Source organism: Equus quagga, chromosome 10 (assembly GCF_021613505.1).
Source record: "Equus quagga isolate Etosha38 chromosome 10, UCLA_HA_Equagga_1.0, whole genome shotgun sequence".
NCBI lineage: Eukaryota > Metazoa > Chordata > Mammalia > Perissodactyla > Equidae > Equus > Equus quagga.
This window is the reverse complement of record NC_060276.1, coordinates 82546815-82567219: the sequence shown is the minus strand read 5'-3', so window position 1 is coordinate 82567219 and position 20405 is coordinate 82546815. Positions and strand designations below refer to the sequence as shown.

The window sequence follows — 20405 nt, the reverse complement described above, 5'->3', positions numbered from 1 at the left end:
TGTGAATTGCTTTCCAGCCAAGAGAATGAACAATATCATTTAGAGCAGCTTTATGCAACCATACTAAAGAGAAAAATTAGATAGCTATTCTGAACATCTCTGCAATGGTGCTGCATAGTTACTTCTGTCAAGTATTTATGTTATGTCTGTATTGTGCATATCTGTCTGTCCTTTCCTGTGAGTGATTGAAGCAGTGGAGGGAGAAAATAAAAGACTTTTAAAAGCTATAAACATTCTCTCTTTTTTTTTTTTATTTCAAAGGGCAGCTGTTGAAGGAAAGTGGACTCAGATATGTTGCAGTTTCCTTTTAGGCAGCGGCTAATTAGGCAGCTAAGGTCTGTTCTATTGCCTTGCTGTAGCAAATGACTTACAGCTATTTTTGAGGAGTGGGCTTAGCTTGGCAGGGGCAGGCTCCGCCCTCTTATAATTATGAAATTCCCCTCTTCTGATTTCCTAGAATATTTGCTTACTGTCTGTATAATTCATCTGACATTTACTAGATGTGGTCTTGCAGGGTTAATTAACTTTTCCTGTTCCTGGGTCACCTACGTTGAAAGCCTGGAGGGCAGGTTCTCTCTCCTTTTCTTTGTATCTGCCACGATACTGGGCACACAGCTGAGCTCAAGAAACAAATGATGGTTTTGGAATTTCAGGCAGGAAATATAATTCAGAAGCCACAGAATCATGGACTCTGTAATAATGACAAAAAACTTGCTTAGCTATTTGAGTGTGCAGCCTTCTGGGATCAATAATTGTCACACTTTAGTGTGCCTCAGAATCACCTAGAGGGCTTATTAAAACAGATAGTTGGGCCCCATCCCAGAGTTTCTAATTCCCTGGGTCTGCAGTGATGTGGGGTCAGTGAGCTGAGGAGTCGAAAGAAAGATTTCTTGGACTCTCAAGATCTGGCAGTAGTGCTCTTTTATTTAGAGACTAGTGTGGAATAGCATGGGGACAGGACCCATGGGCAGTCAGAGCTGCTGCTGGCATGGGGAGCTGCTGCCGCCAGGGCTGCTGCTGCAAACATAAGTGGAGAGTAAGGCTAAATTTAAGGCATAGGTATGTGAGTTATCTCTTTACAAGACAAAGGGAAGAATATGTAAAAAGAGTTGTTAAAATGACATCAGTGCCGGTAGGGTCTGGTTATTGGGTGGTCCTATCACTTTTAGATAAGAATCAAACTGGATTGAGTAAATGGCAGAAGTCACTGCTTAAATATTATCCTCAGCCAAAGACAAAAGAGGATTTTGGGGGAGGGGGTCAGTTACATGAGGTTGCCAGACAGTAACCAACTTAAGTTCTTGCCTTTGGCATTGATTAAGAGTTTCTAGAGATAAGGTCATTTCTCTGCTTCCTGGCACAGAGAGGGAGGTATCTTTACAGATGGAGGTTTCCTTTACAAATGTAAATGTTTCCCAACAAAGGGCAAGCAAACTCGCTCCTGGGAGCCTGCTTCTCATCTACAGTTTTAAAATTAACCAGCCTAAAATCCTCATCATGCAGTGGGGCCCGAAAATTTGCCAGGTACTGTTTTTTGCATGCATTATCTCATTTAATTCTCACACAGCCTTATGAAATGCGTACTATTTTAATCCCAATTTTATTAATGGGGAGCTGGAGCACAGAGAGGCTATTTGTGTGGTGGTATGAATAGATCAGGCGCTAGCCGCTTCCATCATCTTGGTGTGTGTGGGGGGGGGGGGGTATGTGTGTGTGCGAAGTGATTAGGCTGCCTTTTCTTTCTTCTAGGGTCCGAAGACGCGGAAGAGAAATTCTCTGAGAAAAAGAAAAGTATAAAGGATACCTTCTCTGATCTTTTGGCCCCATCTGGTGGTTTGGAGTCTGACTGAACAAAGTGTTGAGCTGTTGTCTCCCCCTGCTGGTGAGAATGGTGGGGTCGGTCCCGCCGCCTCTGAGATCGTTTTTCTGAGGCGGTTTTGTGTGGAGGCGGTTTTGTGTGGAGGCGGTTACCCGGAGGCGGTTAGTACCGTTTCCGTCTGCTCTTCTCCGTGTTTTGTTTTGTTTTATTTCCGTTTCCGACTGGTGGGGAGCTCCTTTCCAATGCGTAGCTTTTGTCCCAATCCATCTATGGCTTGTTAAAGGTTCAACTTATTTTCTAGGTATTAAAAGAGCCTTTGCCTTACACATACAAATATATGAATATATCCTGTGTCAGAGCTGGAGATGTGGCTGAGGGAACTTGTTAATCAGAATTTTTTTTTCCTGTTAAACCAAGAAACTTGTCTCAAACATCTAACAAAAAACATACTTAAACATAGTATTAATTGGTGACAAAACTTTTATCCTTCCTTCCCTCTAGATAGTATCTTTATCAGTGAATTAATGTTTCAAAGAAGGACCATGATGGAGAGGAAGGGGATCTGGAAGCATGAAGCCTTTCAGATTTCCTCCTGGCACTTGTAGGCATCCTCCCCAAAACACACATCCTTAAGGATCCCCTTAGTTTTAGGGACGTTAAAATGGGATGAAGACTGGCCTAGTCTTCAGCTTTGTCCTGTAGTTGCCCCCATGGAGATGTCAGGCTTAGACCTTCTGTGCCTGTTGCTCTCAAATCCAGATGGTAAATGAGGGTATTAAGTTCATGTGGCTGCTAGGATGTCACAGCTGCTTGGAAAATGTGCTTCCACACAGTACAAGATTGCCCAATGCAAAAGCCTATTTTGCCAAGGCATTCCTCAAATTAAAAGGGAAATTGGTGATTCCTCCCTGTTAGGGTCACTCTGCATCCTAAAAGTAGCATATTTGTGTATGTTATATTTATTGATGCATTTCTTTAATAGCCCCATCATAAAGGTGTGCCTAATTTCAAGGAAAGCAGTGACTATCCAACTCTGTATAGAACCGAACAGTGGCTCATGTACTTAGCCACCCAGTAAGTACTCTTGGTGAGATTATGACAATACTGGTTGTGTTGACAAGAATAACATGTTCAACCACATGTGTGCTCTGAAATCCTTAGCAGTTTTATATTCACCTTACTTTGGCGCTTAGCACATTCTGTCTTGTAATTATTTCATTATGAGCTTTATCTTTCCAAATGCGGAAATGCTTGGGGAGAATGACTGTGTTTTACTCATTTACCCTGCAAGGGATATCACTAGGCTCATATATATTAGTAAGTGCTTAAGGATATTTACATAATTGAAAATTAGTGTGTACACCTGAAACTAATATAATATGTCAATTATATCTCAATTTAAAAAAGAAAGAAAGAAAGTTAGTGGTAATGGTTGTTCAACTGCTGTTCCCAGAGCCATATAGAAAGTGCGTGGCCTCCGCCAAGAACATTGGACTTCCTTGGTCCAAACTGCCTGGCTTACTGCAGTAACTTCCTAACTGGTTCCACTGAGTCTTTTCTTGCCATTCTTCAACAGATTTTTTAAAAAAGAACCAATATATTTTATCAGCCATAGCTAGTTTTTTACAACAGCTTTATTGAAATACAATCCAAATACCATATAAGTCGCCCATTTAAAGTGTACAATTCAGTGATTTTTAGTATATTCATAGAGTTGTGCAACCATCACCACAATCAATTTTAGAACATTTTCATCACTATTAAGAACGCTCATACCCTTTAGCTGTCACAGCCCAACTCCCCCAACCCTATACCTCCCCAGCTTTAGGCAACCACTAATCTTCTTTGTCTCTATAGATTTGCCTATTCTGGACATTTAATATAAGTGGAATCACACAATATGGTCTTTTGTGACTGACTTCTTTCACTTAGCATAACTTTTCCCAGTAGAGAGTTGTGACAACATGTGTAAAATGTTGTTTATGAGGGAAGCTGATTAGAGACTCAGTGCCAAGCCTTTTTATTGGGGGCTGGTCAGGCAGGCACCCTCTACCTAGCACATACCAAAACTCTGAAGTCTCAGGAGGAAAGCTGGTGTCACCATAAACCATGTTGTTTGCACAGTCAAGGTATAGTGAGCTACTCTTATTAGTTAGGGTGGTGGTCAGGTGGTCCAACTCCCCAAATCCAACTTCTGCAGATCCTAGCCAAGGGCCAACATTGTCAGTAGGATTTTCAAATAATAGCATTCTCAGGCATGCTATGCTAACTCTTTTCTACACAGATTTTGATAGGGATTGCATTGACTCTGTAGGTCAATTTGAGGAGGATTGCCATCTTAACAATATTAAGTATTTCAATTGATGAACATGGGATGTCTTTACATTTATTTAGGTCTAATTTCTCTCAGTGATGTTTTGTGGCTTTCAGTGTACGTCTTTACCTCATTTGTTAAATTTATTTCTAAGTATTTTATTCTTTTTGATGCCATTGTAAGTGGAATTGTTTTCCTTTTTCCTTTTTTTTGTGAGGAAGATTGGCCCTGAGCTAATGCCTGTTGCCAGTCTTCCTCTGTTTTTCTGTGTGTGAGCTGCCGCTATAGCATGGCCACTGATAAGTAGTGTAGGTCCGCACCCAGACTTGAACCCGGGCTGCCGAAGCTGAGCACACCGAAATTAACCACTAGGCCGCTGGGGCTGGCCTGGTGTTAATTATTCTTTAAATGTTTTGTTTATTTCTCCAGTGAAATCATCTGGATCTGGAGAGTTCTTTTTTTTATTTTAAAATTACAAATTGAATTTCTTTAAAAGTATGGAGCTACTCAATATTCAATTGATGTATTTTATATTGAGTGTATTGTGGAAGTTTGTAATTTCCAAGGAATTTGTCCATTTCAACTAAATTGGCAAATTTATGTGTGGATAGCTCATAGTATTCCCTTAATATCCTTTGGATGTCAGTAGGGTCTGAAGTGATGTCCTTTGTTTCATTTCTGATATTATTAATTTGTCTTTCTTCTTTGTCAGTCTTGCTAGAGGTTTGTCAATTTTATTGATCTTTTCAAAGAACCAGTTTTTTGTTTCATCGATTTTCACTATTGGTTTTTCTCTTTTAAATTTCATAAATTTCTGCTTTTATCTTACTTTCTACCTTATGCTTCTTTGGATTTATTTTCCTCTTCTTTTTATAGTCTTGAAATGGAGCTTAGATTATTGACTTTTAAGACTTTTCTTCTTTTCTAATGTAAGCAGTTAGTGCTATAAATTTTCCTTTCAGTACTGCTTTAGCTGTGTCCCACAAATTTTGATACATTATATTTTCATTCTCATTCAGTTCAATGTATTTCTTGATTTGCCTTAAGACTTCCTCTTTGATTGATGAGGTGTGTTGTTTACTTTCTTAGTGTTTGGGGATTTCCTGTTATTTTTGTTATTGATTCCATTGTGGTCAGAGAACACACTCAGTTATGATTTTAAATTTGCTGAGGTTTGCTTTCTGATTGAGGGTATGGTCTATTTTGGTGAGTGTTCCATGGGAGCTTGAAAGGAATGTGTATTCTGCTGTTATTGGGTGGGGTGCTCTATAAGGGTTGATTAGATTCTCATATTGATGGTTTTGTTAAGTTCTTTTATATTCTTGCCAATTTTTTAATCTAGTTGTTCTATCAATTATCGAGATGAGGTTTTGAAGTCTCCAACTATAAATGTGGATTAGTCTATTTCTTCCTTGAGTTCTCTCAGATTTTGCTTCATGTATTTTGCAGCTCTGTTGGTTGGTGCATACACCTTTAGGATTTCTGTGTCTTCTTGGAGGATTGATGCTTTTACCATTATATAATATTCTTCTCTGTCCCTGGTAGTTTACTTTGCTCTGAAGTTTACCTTATCTGATATTAATATAGCTGCTCCTGCTTTTTAAAAATTAATGTATGTGTGATATATCTTTTTTCCACTTTTTAATTTTCAACCTACTTATATCATTATATTTGAAGTGGGTTTCTTTTTGGCAATATATCATTGGATCATATTTTTTTAATCCACTCTGCCAATCTCTGTCTTGTAATTCCTCTACTTAAATGATTTACATTTCATGTGATTATTGATCTGTTAGGGCTTCAGGCCACCATTTTATCTTTTTATTTTCTTATTTTTCCCTCTGTTTCTCATTTATATGTTTTCTTTTTCCTGCCTTCCAGTTACTTGAACATTCTTTTGAATTCCATTTTGGTGTATCTATAGTATTTTTGAGTGTATCTCTTTGTGTAGCTTTTTTAGTGAATACTTGAGGTTTTACATTATATACAACTTATCACAGCCTACTGGAGTTGACATGTTACCTGTTTGAGGGAAGTGTAGAAACCTTTACTTTACCCTCCTCCATCTATATTATTGTTTTAAACATTTCCTCTACATACATTGAGAACCACATCAAACAGTTATAATTTTTGCTATAACTGTCAAACAAAATTAAGAAAAAAGCACCAGAAGGAAGATCTATTGTATCTACCTGTATTTTTGCTCTTTCCACTGTTCTTTCTTCCTGATGTTGCAAGATTCCTCCTATTACCACTTTTTCTACTTTGTGAACTTTCTATTCTTTTAAGGTGGGCATGTGAGAATGACTTGATTTCCCTTTCACTCCTGAAGGATATTTTCCTTGCATAGAGAATTCTGAGTTGACAGTTCTTTTCTTTTAGTGCTTTGAAAATATTGTGTCACCTCCTCTGGCCTGCATGGTTTCTGATGAGAAATCCATTGCCATTCCAAAAAAAATCTGCCCCTATTAGAAAGGTGTCTTTTCTATTTTGCTGATTTCAAGGTTTTTTCCTTTGTGTTTAGTTTTCAGAAGTTTAGTTATGATGTGTCTTTGTTTGAATTTCTTTGGGTTTATCCTGTTTGGAATTCGTTTAGCTTCTTGAAGCTGCGAGTTTATGTCTTTCTCAAATTTGGGAAATTTTCAGCCTTATTTCTTGGAATGAATATTTTTGTAGAAAGATTACCAGAAGTAGAATCTCTGGGTAAAAGAGTTTAAACATTTAAAATTCAATAGGTATTTTCAAATAATCCTCCCAAAGTTTATGGCAGTTTTTACTCCTATTAACAGTGAGTAAAAGTGCCTGTTTACCCACCGCTTTACCAACAGAAGTTATTATTAATCTATTAAACCTTTGCCAATGTCCCAAATAAAAACAATGAATTGCTGTTTTAATCTGCATTTACTTTTAGTGAAATTGAGCATATTTTAATGTTTATTTGCCACTTGTATTTCTTCTCCCATTTTTCATTTTCTTGCCAATTTTCTCAAGGGATGGTTCATCTTTTTCTTGTTGGTTGTGAAGTAATTTTTGTACATTTTGGAAATTATTCCTTTGTCATTTGTGTTGCCAATGTTTTTGCAGGTTGTTGTTAGATTTTTTAACCTTGTTTTTTGTTTGTTTTGCCGAAAAGAAATTTTAAATTTTTAGCTACTAAAATTGAGTCTTTTGCCTTCTCTAGATTTTTTTTGTCTTGTTTAGAAAGGTTTTTCCATCTGCAAGATTATAAAAATATTCTTTTATATTTTGTCTAGTATTTCCATGGTTTCAATTTCTCAGTTAAATCTTGGATCTACCTGAAATATATTTTCATGTGAAAGTGAGGTAGATAACAGCAGATCTTTTCCATTAGGATTTATTTTTTTAAAGATTCGCCCTGAGCTAACATCCTTTGCCAATCTTCCTCTTTTTTTGTTTCCTCCCCAAAGCCCCGGTACATAGTTGTATATTCTAGTTGTAAGTCTCTTTAGTTCTTCTATGTGAGCTGCTGCCACAGCATGGCCACTGAGAGACAAATGGTGTGGTTCTCTGCCTGGGAACCCCACCTGGGCCGCCAAAGTGGAGCATGCTGAACTTTAACCATTAGGCCATCAGGACTGGCTCTCTATTAGGTTTTAATACAGGGATGTAGAGGGGAGGAAAAATGAGAGTTTATGAGAATGTTGTATGCCTGGGAGGAGGGAAATACTGGAAAATGGTAGAGACAAAGGGCTGTCTCCTCTTTTCTCAGTGTTCTCTCTAAGTGCTACCCAAAGGAAAGATTAAGTCAACTGGAGGTGTGAAAGTTGAGAGAAAAACAAATTTAAAAAATTTTGGAAAGGGGCTGGCTCCGTGGCCGAGTGGTTAAGTTCGCGCGCTCTGCTGCAGGCGGCCCAGTGTTTCGTTGGTTCGAATCCTGGGCGCGGACATGACACTGCTCATCAAACCACGCTGAGGCGGCGTCCCACATACCACAACTAGAAGGACCCACAACCAAGAATATACAACTATGTACCGGGGGGGCTTTGGGGAGAAAAAGGAAAAAATAAAATCTTTAAAAAAAAAAAAAAAAAAAAATTTTGGAAAAATAGTAACTTTACCCAATGACTTTTTTGTTTTTGTGAAAAGCTGGGAAGAAATAGGAAAAATGAAATTGCTTGTTTTGTGATTTTTGCATTGCTGTTGTTTTGGTGGATGGACCTTTTCCTCTCATGACTAAAGAAGACTTACAGTAATTTGTGTTAATACTATATTTCCTTTATATTGCATCCCAGCAGGACACTTGTCTACAGTGATGACCTTAAAGGAAGATCCTCATTTACTTAGTTAACAGATATTTTTCAATCATCTGTCAAGGAGGCAGGTATGGGCTAATGCTTACGTGTTTGGTCTTTGGAATCAGACTGCTTGGGTTTAAATCCCAGTCTGACAGCTTACCAGCTGTGTGATCTAGGGCAAATGACTAAACTTCCCTGTGCTTCAAGATCTACTTCTGCAAAATGGGGATATTAGCACGTCATTATATTGTTGTGAGTGTCAGAACAGTGTCAAACATATAGTAAGCAATCAATAAATGTAAACTATTATTAATGCTAATCATTGGAGTTAGGACACAATAGATATGGTCCTTGTAGTTATGGACCTTGTATTCTTGAATGGGGAGGTAGGTTACAAAATTACAAATAGCAATAATTACTCTAAAAGAAATGTAAGGGGCTGAGATAGAGTATAATGGAGTGGGTGGAGAATCCTACTTTAGATAACATGGTCAGGGAAGGCCTCTCTGAAGAGGAGACATTTAAGCTGAGACTTGAAGCATGAGGAAAAAAACCAAGAATGGTGGGAAGATTGTTTCAGATAGCGGGAACACCACGTGCAAAGTTCCCGTAAGGCGAGAGATTCTGGTACAGTCAAAGCTTTGAAAGAAGACGATTATGGCTGGAATGGAGTGAATGAGAAAGAGAGTGTTATGAGACGAGGTTGATGAGATAGGGAGGACTTGCAGACCAGAGTAAGGAGTTTGGATTTTATTTTAAGTTCTGTAGTAAACCACTAAAGCAGGAGAGGGACATGATAGAATTTTTCTTTTTTTTAAAAAAGATTGCTCTTGCTGTTGTGTTGTATTTGCATTAGAGAAGGGCAAGATTAGAAAGGGGGAGAGCAGCTTGGAGGCTCTTGACAATGGTTCAAATGAGAGACTGTGGTGGCAGTGGAGATAGACAAAACTAGATGGAAATAAGATATATTTTTGAGGTAGAATCAACAGGATTTGCTGAAGGATTGGATATGGGAGGGAAAGGTGATGGAAAAGAGTTTGAATCAAGGATGATACCGGGTTTCTGACTTGATTAACAGGCTGCTTATTGTTAGTGCCATTGAATCAATTCTGACTCCTAGTAACCATGTGTACAGCAGGGTGGAACCCTGCCTGGTCTTTTTGTGCCATCCTCCCATCTTCCACTCCTCTAACAGACAATACTCCACTGCTATTCATAGGGTTTTCATGGACAATTTTTTCGGAAGTGAGTGGCCAGATCCTTCTTCCTAGTCTGTCTTAGTCCGGAAGCTCTACTGAAACCTGTCCACCACGGCTGACCCTGCTGGTATTTGAGATACCGGTGGCATAGCTTTCAGCATCACAGCAACATGCAGCCACCACAGTATGAAAACTGACAGATGGGTGGTATGGTTCCCTGACTGAGAAACAACCCTGGGCCATGGTGACGAGAGGCAGACTCTTAACCACTAGACCACCACGGCTGGCTAACAGGCTTGATGTAGTACCACTTTCTGAAATGGGTAACATTGGAGGAAGGATCAGGTTTGGTGAGGGTTGTGAACATGTTGAGTCTGAGGTGTCTATTAGACATCCAAATGGAGAAGTGGAGTAGCCAGTTGGATTTATGAATCTGGAGTTCAGGGCCAGCTTTTAGAGATATTTAAAGTCATGAATCTGGATGAAATAACCTAGGGAGATTACAAAGAGAAGAGGGCCTGGGATGATGTGAATATTTTACCTTTAATGTAGAAGCAATGAGATACTAAAAGGAGAATGGGCTAATAATAAAGGTAGGGATGTAGTTTAGTAGTAGAGTATCTGCTGTATATGCAAGAAGTCCTAGATTTTCTTTCTAGCATCTCCATTTTCTCTTTGCCTCCTCAGAGCACAGGGCAGGGCTATAAATTTTTCAAGTTTTTTGTCAATTACTCATATGTATTTTTTCTAGTTCTTGGAACAAAGCAGGTGCTCAGTAAATATTTGTTGAATGAGAATATCTGGGTTAGAGTACCTGCTTTGTTACAATGAAGATTTGCGATATTGGGCAGCTAGCAAGTTATAATTTTGTTATCTGTAAAATGGCAGTAATAAAAGCACCTATCTTTCTGGACAGGATTTAAGACAATAAAAAATTTATAGCAATTAGCACAGAATTAGTGCTGAATTAATGTTAGCTACTATTAGCTGTCAGCACTTCAGGTGCTTATCCATAAAATAGGGGCAATAATTTCTGTCCTGCTTCCCTCACAAAGCCATTTGTGAAGCTGCAGAAGTTAATGTTTGACTCTACAAAGGGTTATTAAAATTAATGTTTTAATTTACATTATACAGCCGATCTCCCCTCTCCTCCATCAAGATTATTTAAATGAAAACGCATCTTTAAAGAGACCCAGTACTCCCGCCTGTCAGCCCACCCGGACCCAACCAATTGTACTCGAAACCACGCCCACTGCGGAGTCTATTAGCCGCAGAATTCCGTTTAAAAACACCCAGTCCCGCCCCTCCTTGCTAAGCAGCGCACGTCGCAACTCTGCACGCTGATTGGCTCCTGCTGGCCAATCACCACTGTGCTTCCTGTTGGGGTTGTAATTTTCAAAATTCGCCGCTGGGCCGATTGCGGGGAGCACAGGCTAGGTTGAGACGGACACCGGTCGCTACGACACGGAGCTGTGTTTATTTCCTGGGCCTCTCCTGGTCTAGGAGTGCGTTCATGGTCTTTCCTGTTCTGCTCTCAATCTCGATGTGAGGTAGGCGCTTTTGGGCTTGTACTGCTCGCAAAAATGCCCAGCTCTGTTGCACGTGGGTCGGTCTCCGAGCGTCGCTCCAGCCCCTTGTTACACGCTGCCTTCACTTGCGGCGTTGCACGGCGTCCCTGCTAGAAACTTTTGTTTCGTTCTGCTGTCGGTCAGCAGTCTGTGGAATGAGCCCTGTAGGAGGTTGGGCAGGGAGTGTGTATTAGAGGGTGAGATGGCAAAGACTGGGTCCCAGCTTTTAGATGGAGAGACCAGTACACGTGCCTGAATCGGAGTACGTTTACAAAACGTCTTTTCACAAGTGAAAGTGTGCAGGGTCAATTTAATAAACAAGGCGTATTTAAGTCAGAGAATGCTACTTGAGGGATGTCTTGTGAACTACAGGTTGAAGGATATGATACGAAGGAGGATGAAAACACGTGTCCCCTCTCCCCTGTTATCCCCATTATCTCCACTGGCTCTCTTCTATCCCCGCCTCCAATGCCCTCACCTCGGGCTTTCCCACTGCTCTCAGCTATGGTCCACCTAGAATGTCAGAGGTCTAAGGGATCCTAGAACAGTGCTTCTTAAACTTTAAAGTGCATACAAGTCACCTGGGGATATTGTTAATTTTCACTTTGTGATTTAGTAGGGCTAAAGCGCTAACAAGCTCCCAGGTGGTGATAATATTGCTGGTCCATTGACCATGGTTTGAGTAGTGAAGAGGCTCTGGTCCCATTACCTCATTTTATTAGGTGGGGAGATGAGGCCTAGAGAGGGAACAGGGACTTGCTCAGTGACACCCAGACAGCTGGGGGCAGGGTCAGAACTCGACTTCAGGCATCTTTACAAGCCCAGCGCTGCTTTGACTCACACCGTGCTGCTCTCTCTCCCCAGTGTCTTGGTGTCTGTAACCAGCCTTTATCTATAAAATGAAGTCGCCACTCTTCCCTGTAGACTGTCTCGACAGTTTTGGAGTCTGAGCAGTTGGGCTTCTAAACAAGCCAACTTGCCCCTGTGTGGGTTTCAGCACCATGCCTGGGAGGCACAATGGGGTCTCCGACACTTATCAGTGTGTATGTAGGGGACATGGAAAGTGGAAAGGATTCTAATTTTCTTGTCCAAGTGAGGCTCAGGGTTCTGTCGGTGGTAGAAGTTGGGAGTGCTCTGCAGAGTGTCCTTTTATGAAAGTGTGTTTTTGGTGGTGTCAATCCACCAAATGTGGGCTAGGAGGGGGCCACATAGAGAGCGGTTGGGGTGCGAAGAGCCCAGGGACCATCTCAGACCCCAGCTCCAGCCCTCTCCTAGTGGCAGGGAAATCAGTTACTTAAAGCAGTGTGTGTCCCCCAAAGCAAGTGATTAGTGTTCAGGATAATGAAGGTGGTATTGACCATCATCTGAATAACCTTATTTTCTCTGAGGTTTTAGTTAACCTGTGATGTTATCAGCTGACAGTTTTCTAGCCTGTTGACTCCAGCCTGATTTTTTCTTTTTCCTTGAAAGATAAAGGTTTCAGAACGTGAGTCGTTGGTCATCCATTAAAAAAATCGCATGGGGTGTGAATAATAATAGTGGAGTAAGTGGTTTTCATACAGTGCAGTTAAGGGTGGGTGCATCCAATTTAGCTTTGTTGCTGCTTGGCTGAGTTTTGAGGGGTGAGAGGGAAAATAGGTTTGGATTTGGGGGAAGAGGAGGAGAGTAAGACACACCATTTATTCTGAGTGCCTACCGTGTGTTAGGCTTCGCACATACAAATTTAAATTTGAGCCACATGATACCTCTGCAAGTAAGTGCTGGTATATCTCTTTTGCAAAAGAGGTTCAGAGATGCTAAGTTGGCTGGTTTAGAAGCCCAGTTGCTTCTTTAAAAAGCCTGTGCTCATTCTACCTCCTCACACAACCACACTATGGCCTTTCTCTGTGGACCGTGGACTTTTTTGAAATGTTTTTGAGTGTGATGAGAGAGACTTTGTGGTATTATAGAAAGAGCCCTGGGAAGAACTGGGCGATCTATGTTGCTTAATAGTTTGTCCTGGGTAGTAAGTCACTTAACTCATCTGGGACTATGAAATGGAAAGAATTGTACCTGCCCTGCTTACCCTCTGTTTTATTGTGAAGATCAACTGAGGTAATAAATGTGGAGGCATGTACTTGTGCTGACCTTTCCTCACCGACAAAATGTTTAATACTTCTCCATCCAAAGGAAAACCCAAATCAGCCTTTCTCCTTTCTTAAACCTTCCCCTGAAGGTGCAGTTTTCTCTGCTTCTTTTTCTTACCTACCAGCGTGGTCCCAGCCTAGCCTTCAGCCCCCTTCTAACTCCTCCCCAACACATTCTTTATACTCCACATTCCAGACAACTGGGACATCCCTGAACCTGCCGTGCTTTACATGTTCAAGCCTCTGCCTGGGCTCAGGTTTTCTTTGCCTGGAAAACTCCCGAGTCTACTTGGGAACTTGTTTGTCGTTTGAGTCCAGATCAAATCAAATAGAACATCCTCTGTGAAGCCTTCCTCCACTCCCTGTCTCCCACAAGATTGCTCACTTTCTATTATGTTTCTATAGTACTTTGTATCTACCTTTATTAAATCATTTGTCACGTTTTTCTGTTACTGTTAGAGCTGTGCGTGTGACTACTTCTAGGATAAGATCCGTGATTTATTTGTGTTTGTATCTCCATTGCCTGAAGTATCTGGTACATGGTGGTAAGTTTGTTGCATTGCCTTTAGGATCTCTCTTAGGGAAGCGTGTGTTTTGTCAAATTTAGTTAATTTGGGGATTGAATGTGGGTGTAGCTGGAAGGGCAGTTGTATGTAAGTGGGCAGGGTCTCTGGTGTATCCAAATATCCTCCTAATAATGTATTTGCTTGTAAGACACATTAAGTGTATCCTAACTATTGAGGAATCACAAGCTAAAAGAACCTTAAGGAATATAAAATGAGGTCCCACACTGAGATGGGGTGAAGATAGGACTCTCCCAAGGGCTGTAATAACTGTTAAATTTTTATGTCAAATGTTTTCAATAAATTAGTTCTTTCTGCTATCTCATCTTTTTAATTTTTTTTTTCTCTAGCAGGTGTCTGGAACTGGATTACAGTTTCTTCTGACTGAATGCAGCCTTCAAATACTCTCTGGCATATCATGCATACATGTGTGTGTGCAATGCATCCTTTTATCTTCTCTGTAGCATCATTATAATTGCCATGGCCAGGACCCCATGCCTTTTAAAGAACATTAACCCTACCAGCTAGCCTTCATACTGTGTTATCTGTCATGTTCTTGATTGTTTTCAATGTAAAACTTTCATGTAATTTGTCCTCAGTGTTCCTAGGCCTAAACTAGGGACTAGGCCAAAGTCCCACTGCCCACAGAGGATGGCAGGCACTGTATTGGGCTTTTACATAGAGTATCTCATTTAATTTGAGCAGTGCCCTTTAAGAGTTAGGTATACTTATCCCTCGTTTACAGATGAGATAACTGAAGCCCAAGGACTTTAAGCCACTTGCCCCAGGTTAAGTCTGGTAGGACCCAGGTTTGAACCCAGATGTGCCTAACTCAAAGTCTGTTTCCTCCTAGGGATGCTATAGAGAGACTGGGTTTTCTGAAGAATTTCCAGAGAATTCTGTGATGTTTCTGGTGAATGGTGTTTTAAAGAGTTGCTTTTTCATTGTAGCCCTGCATTGGATAGACGCTGCTGAATCTGTAAGAGATGCCACTGTCACTACCACCCCGAAGCTCTGAACCTGAGACTAAGAAATCTCAGTCCAGCAAAATTGTGCCCAGTGGTCATGGCCGACCTGAAAAGGTTAGAGCAAGCTGTCTCTTCCAACAGTGTCCTGAGTAGCCTCCTCATGTGTTTGCTTAGTCCCTATACTCACCCCTACATCTTTCAGAATATGTGTGGTTTAATCTGAGAAAATGGGAAGGAGTGGCAGCTCTTGTAGTTGGAGAAGACCAGAAAATTAGAACTTGGAGAGAAAGTGTGAACTCTTCTTCCCCATAAATGCGTGGCTGAAATGAAGGCCACCCTCTCCAACCTTCAAAAGCAAACAACACTTAGATTTCATTAAGGATCATGTCTCTACTCTTACTTTCTCTGAGATGCTCAAAGAACCTTGCCAGGAGGGTGCTTGATACATCCTGGGGAGAGTATGAAGATTAGGTCAACAAACGTAATTTCATGCTTTTTACAGCTATTAAATTTGAAGAATGGGTACATTTTGACTCTGCTGTTTTGACCTTGTGGATAGTCAGACATTGTCATTCCGACCCAGGGATGTTCTATGTTCATCATCATACATATTTTTTTTTTTTTTTTTTTTTTTAAAGATTTTATTTTTCCTTTTTCTCCCCAAAGCCCCCCAGTACATAGTTGTATATTCTTCGTTGTGGGTCCTAGTTGTGGCATGTGGGACGCTGCCTCAGCGTGGTTTGATGAGCAGTGCCATGTCCGCGCCCAGGATTCGAACCAACGAAACACTGGGCCGCCTGCAGCGGAGCGCGCGAACTTAACCACTCGGCCACGGGGCCAGCCCCCATCATACATATTTTAATCAGAATTTTACTAACACTGATGAATTGTCGTTAAGAGAGTATTTCATGGAACAAACATCATTAGGTCCATTTAATTTCCTTGATTGGCTTTCTCTTAGCACAGATAAACATTTTCTAATCATTTTCATTTTGCTAAAATAATTTTCATGGATGGGCCAAATGTTTTTTTTCTATGTAAATTTGGCAAGAAAGATTTGATACGTTGATCAGATATTTGTCCATATCAAATTTTCTGATTAGAGTTCTGCCATTGTAAGTTTTCTTTGGTGGCATTATTTTTCCAAATCCAACTTTCTTGGGGCACATTTTGCAAATCTAAATTTTATTGAATTCAGTTTCACCTGTGAATTTTATTTGGGGCTGATTGTTTCTACCAGTAATATTAAGTAGGAATTGGATAACAAACCGATAGTTTATTTCTTAGCTAATTTGTAAGAAAATAATATCTTTTGCTAATTATTTCCACTAGGATTATTTATCATGAACTAGATAAAAGACTAGTAGTTTACTTATTTCTTAGCTTAATCATTTAGAGAACAGAAGTAATTTTTCTCAGCTCTTTCAGGATTGCTCTACTCTTCTGGATTGGTCTATTGTATTAGGAATCCAAGTCTCTAAATTTCTGATCACTTACTGTGTCGTGTACTAACTCTTCATGGTATAGATGGAGAGCAGAGCAAATAAATGATCTGACCCTGAAGTTCTGCTTCACATAGCAACTCTCTGATATAGGTAGGGCAGAGTTTGTTCTCATTTCATAAAGGAAATCTGATACTAAGGAAAGTTTTACCAAATAAAGAACTGTTAGGGAGTAGAAGAACCCTGCAATGTGATTGACCTGAACACTTAACCCCGTAGAGATGGTCTTACTTGTTTGGGAGTGGGATCAGGCATGTACAGATATACAATACCTAGAAAGCAAACCCCCTTTGCTCCAAAATATTCACCCTTCCTCCCTTCCCCCATCCCTCCCTTGTATACACTAACAATTATGGATTACTATGAATTAACAAATTCCTTTCTTAAAATTTTTCCCTGTGAAATTTAAAATCCTATTGGACTATATACTTTTAAAATACTATTTCTGTCCATTTACAGTTTATACAGACATTTTTTTGCTTGTATTCTCTTATTTGGTCCTCAGATAAGGTAGCTTATCATTCCAATTTTACTGATAAGAAAATTGTGGCTCAGAGTTTAAGTGACTTATCCAAAGTCAACAGCTAGTGAAGAGCTGACCTTGGACTAGTATCTAGGAGTGTGTGTTATTGTCCTTACTGGGAATGTCTTAAATCAACTACTTAACATAAGAGACACTTAAATATTTGTTAAATGATTAAGTTAATTTACCCGCCAGCATCCATATTAAAGGGATGACCAGGAGTGGCAGGGGGTGGTGCTGATGGTTAATCGTGGATAGGATAACCATAAATATGGGAGGAGTAAGAGGGAAAATTAGCTTCACCAAGCTGTTTAACTCATTCTGAGAGTTACACTGGAGGTCATCTTGTCTCCTCATAGACTTGTCCCCAACATCAGTGATTCTTCTTCAGGGACTCTCTAAGCAGCAGTGAGTGCTGAAATTTCCTTTTGTTGTAGTTTATTGGGGTTTATTATATGCATCCCCCAGTATATGCTTGGAGATTCTGGAGTTTCCCCCTGAACCCCAAAGATGACCTGAAGTCCCTGAAAAGGCTGTTCACAATTGGATATGCTCATTTACCTCTTTTCCTTTTTTAGAGAGGGGAGAATTACCAAGCAAAGATATCTCCATCTTCACCTCAGGGACCATTCAAAAAGAGATCAGCTTTTGAAGATCTCACCAACGTGAGTATGCTAGTCCAATCCTCTGCCATGATGTTGCATAAGGTTTAGACAACCTCTTCCTTAAGGGGCCTTTCCAGTTTACCAGACCCTGACCCTCTGGAATGTTGACGGCTGACTTTATTTGGAATCAATGACCCAATTTCAGAAACTGCAGGGGCTTTTTTGCTGGCACATACCATCTGGATTAATTGGTAGAGTTTTCTAGAAGCAGCAGAGTGATTATCAGATATGAAATTGTAGATAAATATGAAGACTATGGGATCTTGCATTTAGATAAAGTCCAGAGGTGGCTCAGCGGGCTGCCTAGGCCTTGGAGGTAAGTACTTTGATAGATTCATTGTAGTCTAGGGCAGTGTTTATCAGTTTAAGCACTATGGGCATTTGGGGCAGGGAAGTTTTTCTATTGTGTAGGACTGACCTCAGCCAACATCCCTCTCCCCCAGGCCTTAAGTTTTAGCAGCATCCCAGCCATAGTGCCCCCTGATGTTCAGAACCATTGAGGACTTCAGCTTCACGATCTAGTCCTCAATTATGGGGGTCTAGAAGCTCAATTTTGATCATAATTCTTTTTTTTTTTAAATATTGGCACCTGAGCTAACAACTGTTGCCAATCTTCTTCTTTTTTTTTCTTTTTTCCTGCTTTTTTCTCCCCAAATTCCCCCAGTACATAGTTGTATATTCTAGTTGTGGGTCCTTCTAGTTGTGGCATGTGGGACGCCACCTCAACGTGGCCTAATGAGCGGTGCCATGTCCGCACCCAGCATCCGAACCCTGGGCCGCTGAAGCGGAATGCGCGAACTTAACCACTCGGCCATGGGGCCAGCCCCTTGATCAGAATTCTTGAGTTCACTTCCAAGTTATCTCCTTTCTGGTATTATTAAGGTATAAGCAAAAATCAGAATTAATAGTTAGAATGATATTAATTGAATATAGTGTAGAATCAGGCCACAGGTAATCTTTGGTCTTAGAAAATAATAATAAATGATGTCTACTGAGTGCTTACCATGTGCCAGGCTCTATTCTAAACACTTTTTCCTATATCAATTCACTTACTCCTCCTATAATCCTATAAAGTAGATACTATAATTATCTCCACTTTATAGATGAGGACTTACCCAATGTTGGTTTTGAAGTCTGCTTCATCTAGGATACAGAGAACCCTGGTGAACTATTCTTGCCCTCCATAGTAGTGTCCTTCTGTGGCTACCAGAATACTTGCATCTACTAGATAATATTTTACCCCCTTGGACAGGATTGGATAAGCATTGACAAAGTTCTCTCCTTTGGATCTCAGGTCTTCTGATGCTATGCGACCACCTTTGTGCTAACACAGTCTCTTCCCCACGCAGATTACAACATGTATGACTAGGTTACAGCTTTCCACATAATGTCAGATTTACCATAGATTGGTTGAAAGAGACCCCTCCCACACAGACCTATAAAATTTGATTCATTTCCTGACTTATTTAGCCATAGATCTAGAAACTTGGCTGACATAAGGTAGTCACATAAATCAGGAGTGGATGCCACCCATCTTACTGTAGCTTCCCTTGGCCCCCAAAGTCCCTGATGGGAGTGTGGTGACACTGTGCAAAGCAAGGTCTCAGAGCATATGAGAAACTTTCTTGCTATGTTTCAGTCCTTTTTTAAATGAAGTTTATATCACCCTTTATAAAGAACAAACACAAATAAACCAATAGGAAATACATGCAGATATCCAGGACCCTCCTGGTATTTTAATTGAATTCAACTTCTGTTGGGTCACATCCTCATCCAGGGTGGGAATGGGGAAAGCAAGGTATCCTTGAGCAGTATCTGTCTCTAACTTTCCAGAATCTCAGAAAGCTCATTTCCCTTTTGCATTCAAGTTCTGAAGGTTCACTTTGGTCACCTTGAATGGTCTTCGGTGCTTTCCAGAGACAGTTCCATCATTACAATGTATCTAAGCCATTCCTAGGGTTGGACATTTCTGCAGATGTCTGAGCTCATCTGTTTGAGAGTAGAGGGCTCTTTTCTGTCTGAATTTTGGGAATTCCCTGTATGATGATTTGCTTCTTCCTGTCAGTATTACTAGGCCTCCATGTCAGCCAATCTGTCTTCTCCTCAACATTCGCCACAGTGAGGTCCTGGCCTGCCAAAACAGTTGATCTGTTTTAATTAGTTAATCTTCTCTGAGTGTTTTTCTTTCCCTCTCCTTTATCATTCTAGCATGGGAGGGACTTTTGATATGTAAGAGCTGGTCCTAAGCCAGTAGACAAGGAGATAAGGTCTATATTCATGTTTACCTAAATGATTTTTGTGTCAATAGGACTTTCATCTCTATTTTCTTATTTCTTGGTGAAAGAATTATGGGAAAGGACAGATAAAGGTCCCCCTGAGCTTAGATCTGAAAACAGTGCTTTGAACCTTGACATACGGCAAATAGAGAGTTTCACCCTGGGGGTTAGGGTCTCACCTCTCTCCTGCCAAGAACCTACTTCTTTTCCAATTCTGAGTCTCAATTGCACATATAGGGAGTTGTAAAACTTTGGGTGAAGTTAAAATGGAAACTGTAGCAAACTCTCTGAAGAGCAGAGGTGGACGACTTGAGAGCCTAAGAAATAATTCCCTATTGGATTGTAGTTGCTTATTATGATCTGATGATACAAGGCCGTAATTTGTTTTTTATATTTCATTTGGAAATAATTTCAAATTTACAAAAAGTTGCAAAAATAAAAAAATAGTGCAAAGAACACACATGTACCCTTTACCTAGATTTCACCTACTGTTAACATTTTATGCCATTTGCTTACATATGTCCTGGTCCTTTACCCTTAGTACTTCAGAGTTTATTTCTTCAGAGAAATTGTCTTATATAATCACAGTACAGTTAACAACTGTATAAATTTACATCGATACAGTA

General features: G+C 40.2%; 1 protein-coding gene across 3 annotated transcripts in view; it reads left to right on the top strand.

Annotated features, from left to right (window-relative positions):
- Window positions 1–11044: 11044 nt before the first annotated feature.
- The window catches only part of CCNB3 (cyclin B3), a 46951-nt gene continuing 37590 nt past the window's right edge, over window positions 11045–20405 (top strand). For all 3 annotated transcript variants that reach the window (XM_046673500.1, XM_046673501.1, XM_046673499.1), the window contains exons 1-3: window positions 11045–11138; window positions 14796–14927; window positions 17417–17503. In XM_046673500.1, coding sequence (XP_046529456.1) covers window positions 14832–14927; window positions 17417–17503 — 183 coding nt within the window. In that variant the 5' untranslated portion in view covers window positions 11045–11138; window positions 14796–14831. The remainder of the gene's footprint in view (window positions 11139–14795; window positions 14928–17416; window positions 17504–20405) is intronic.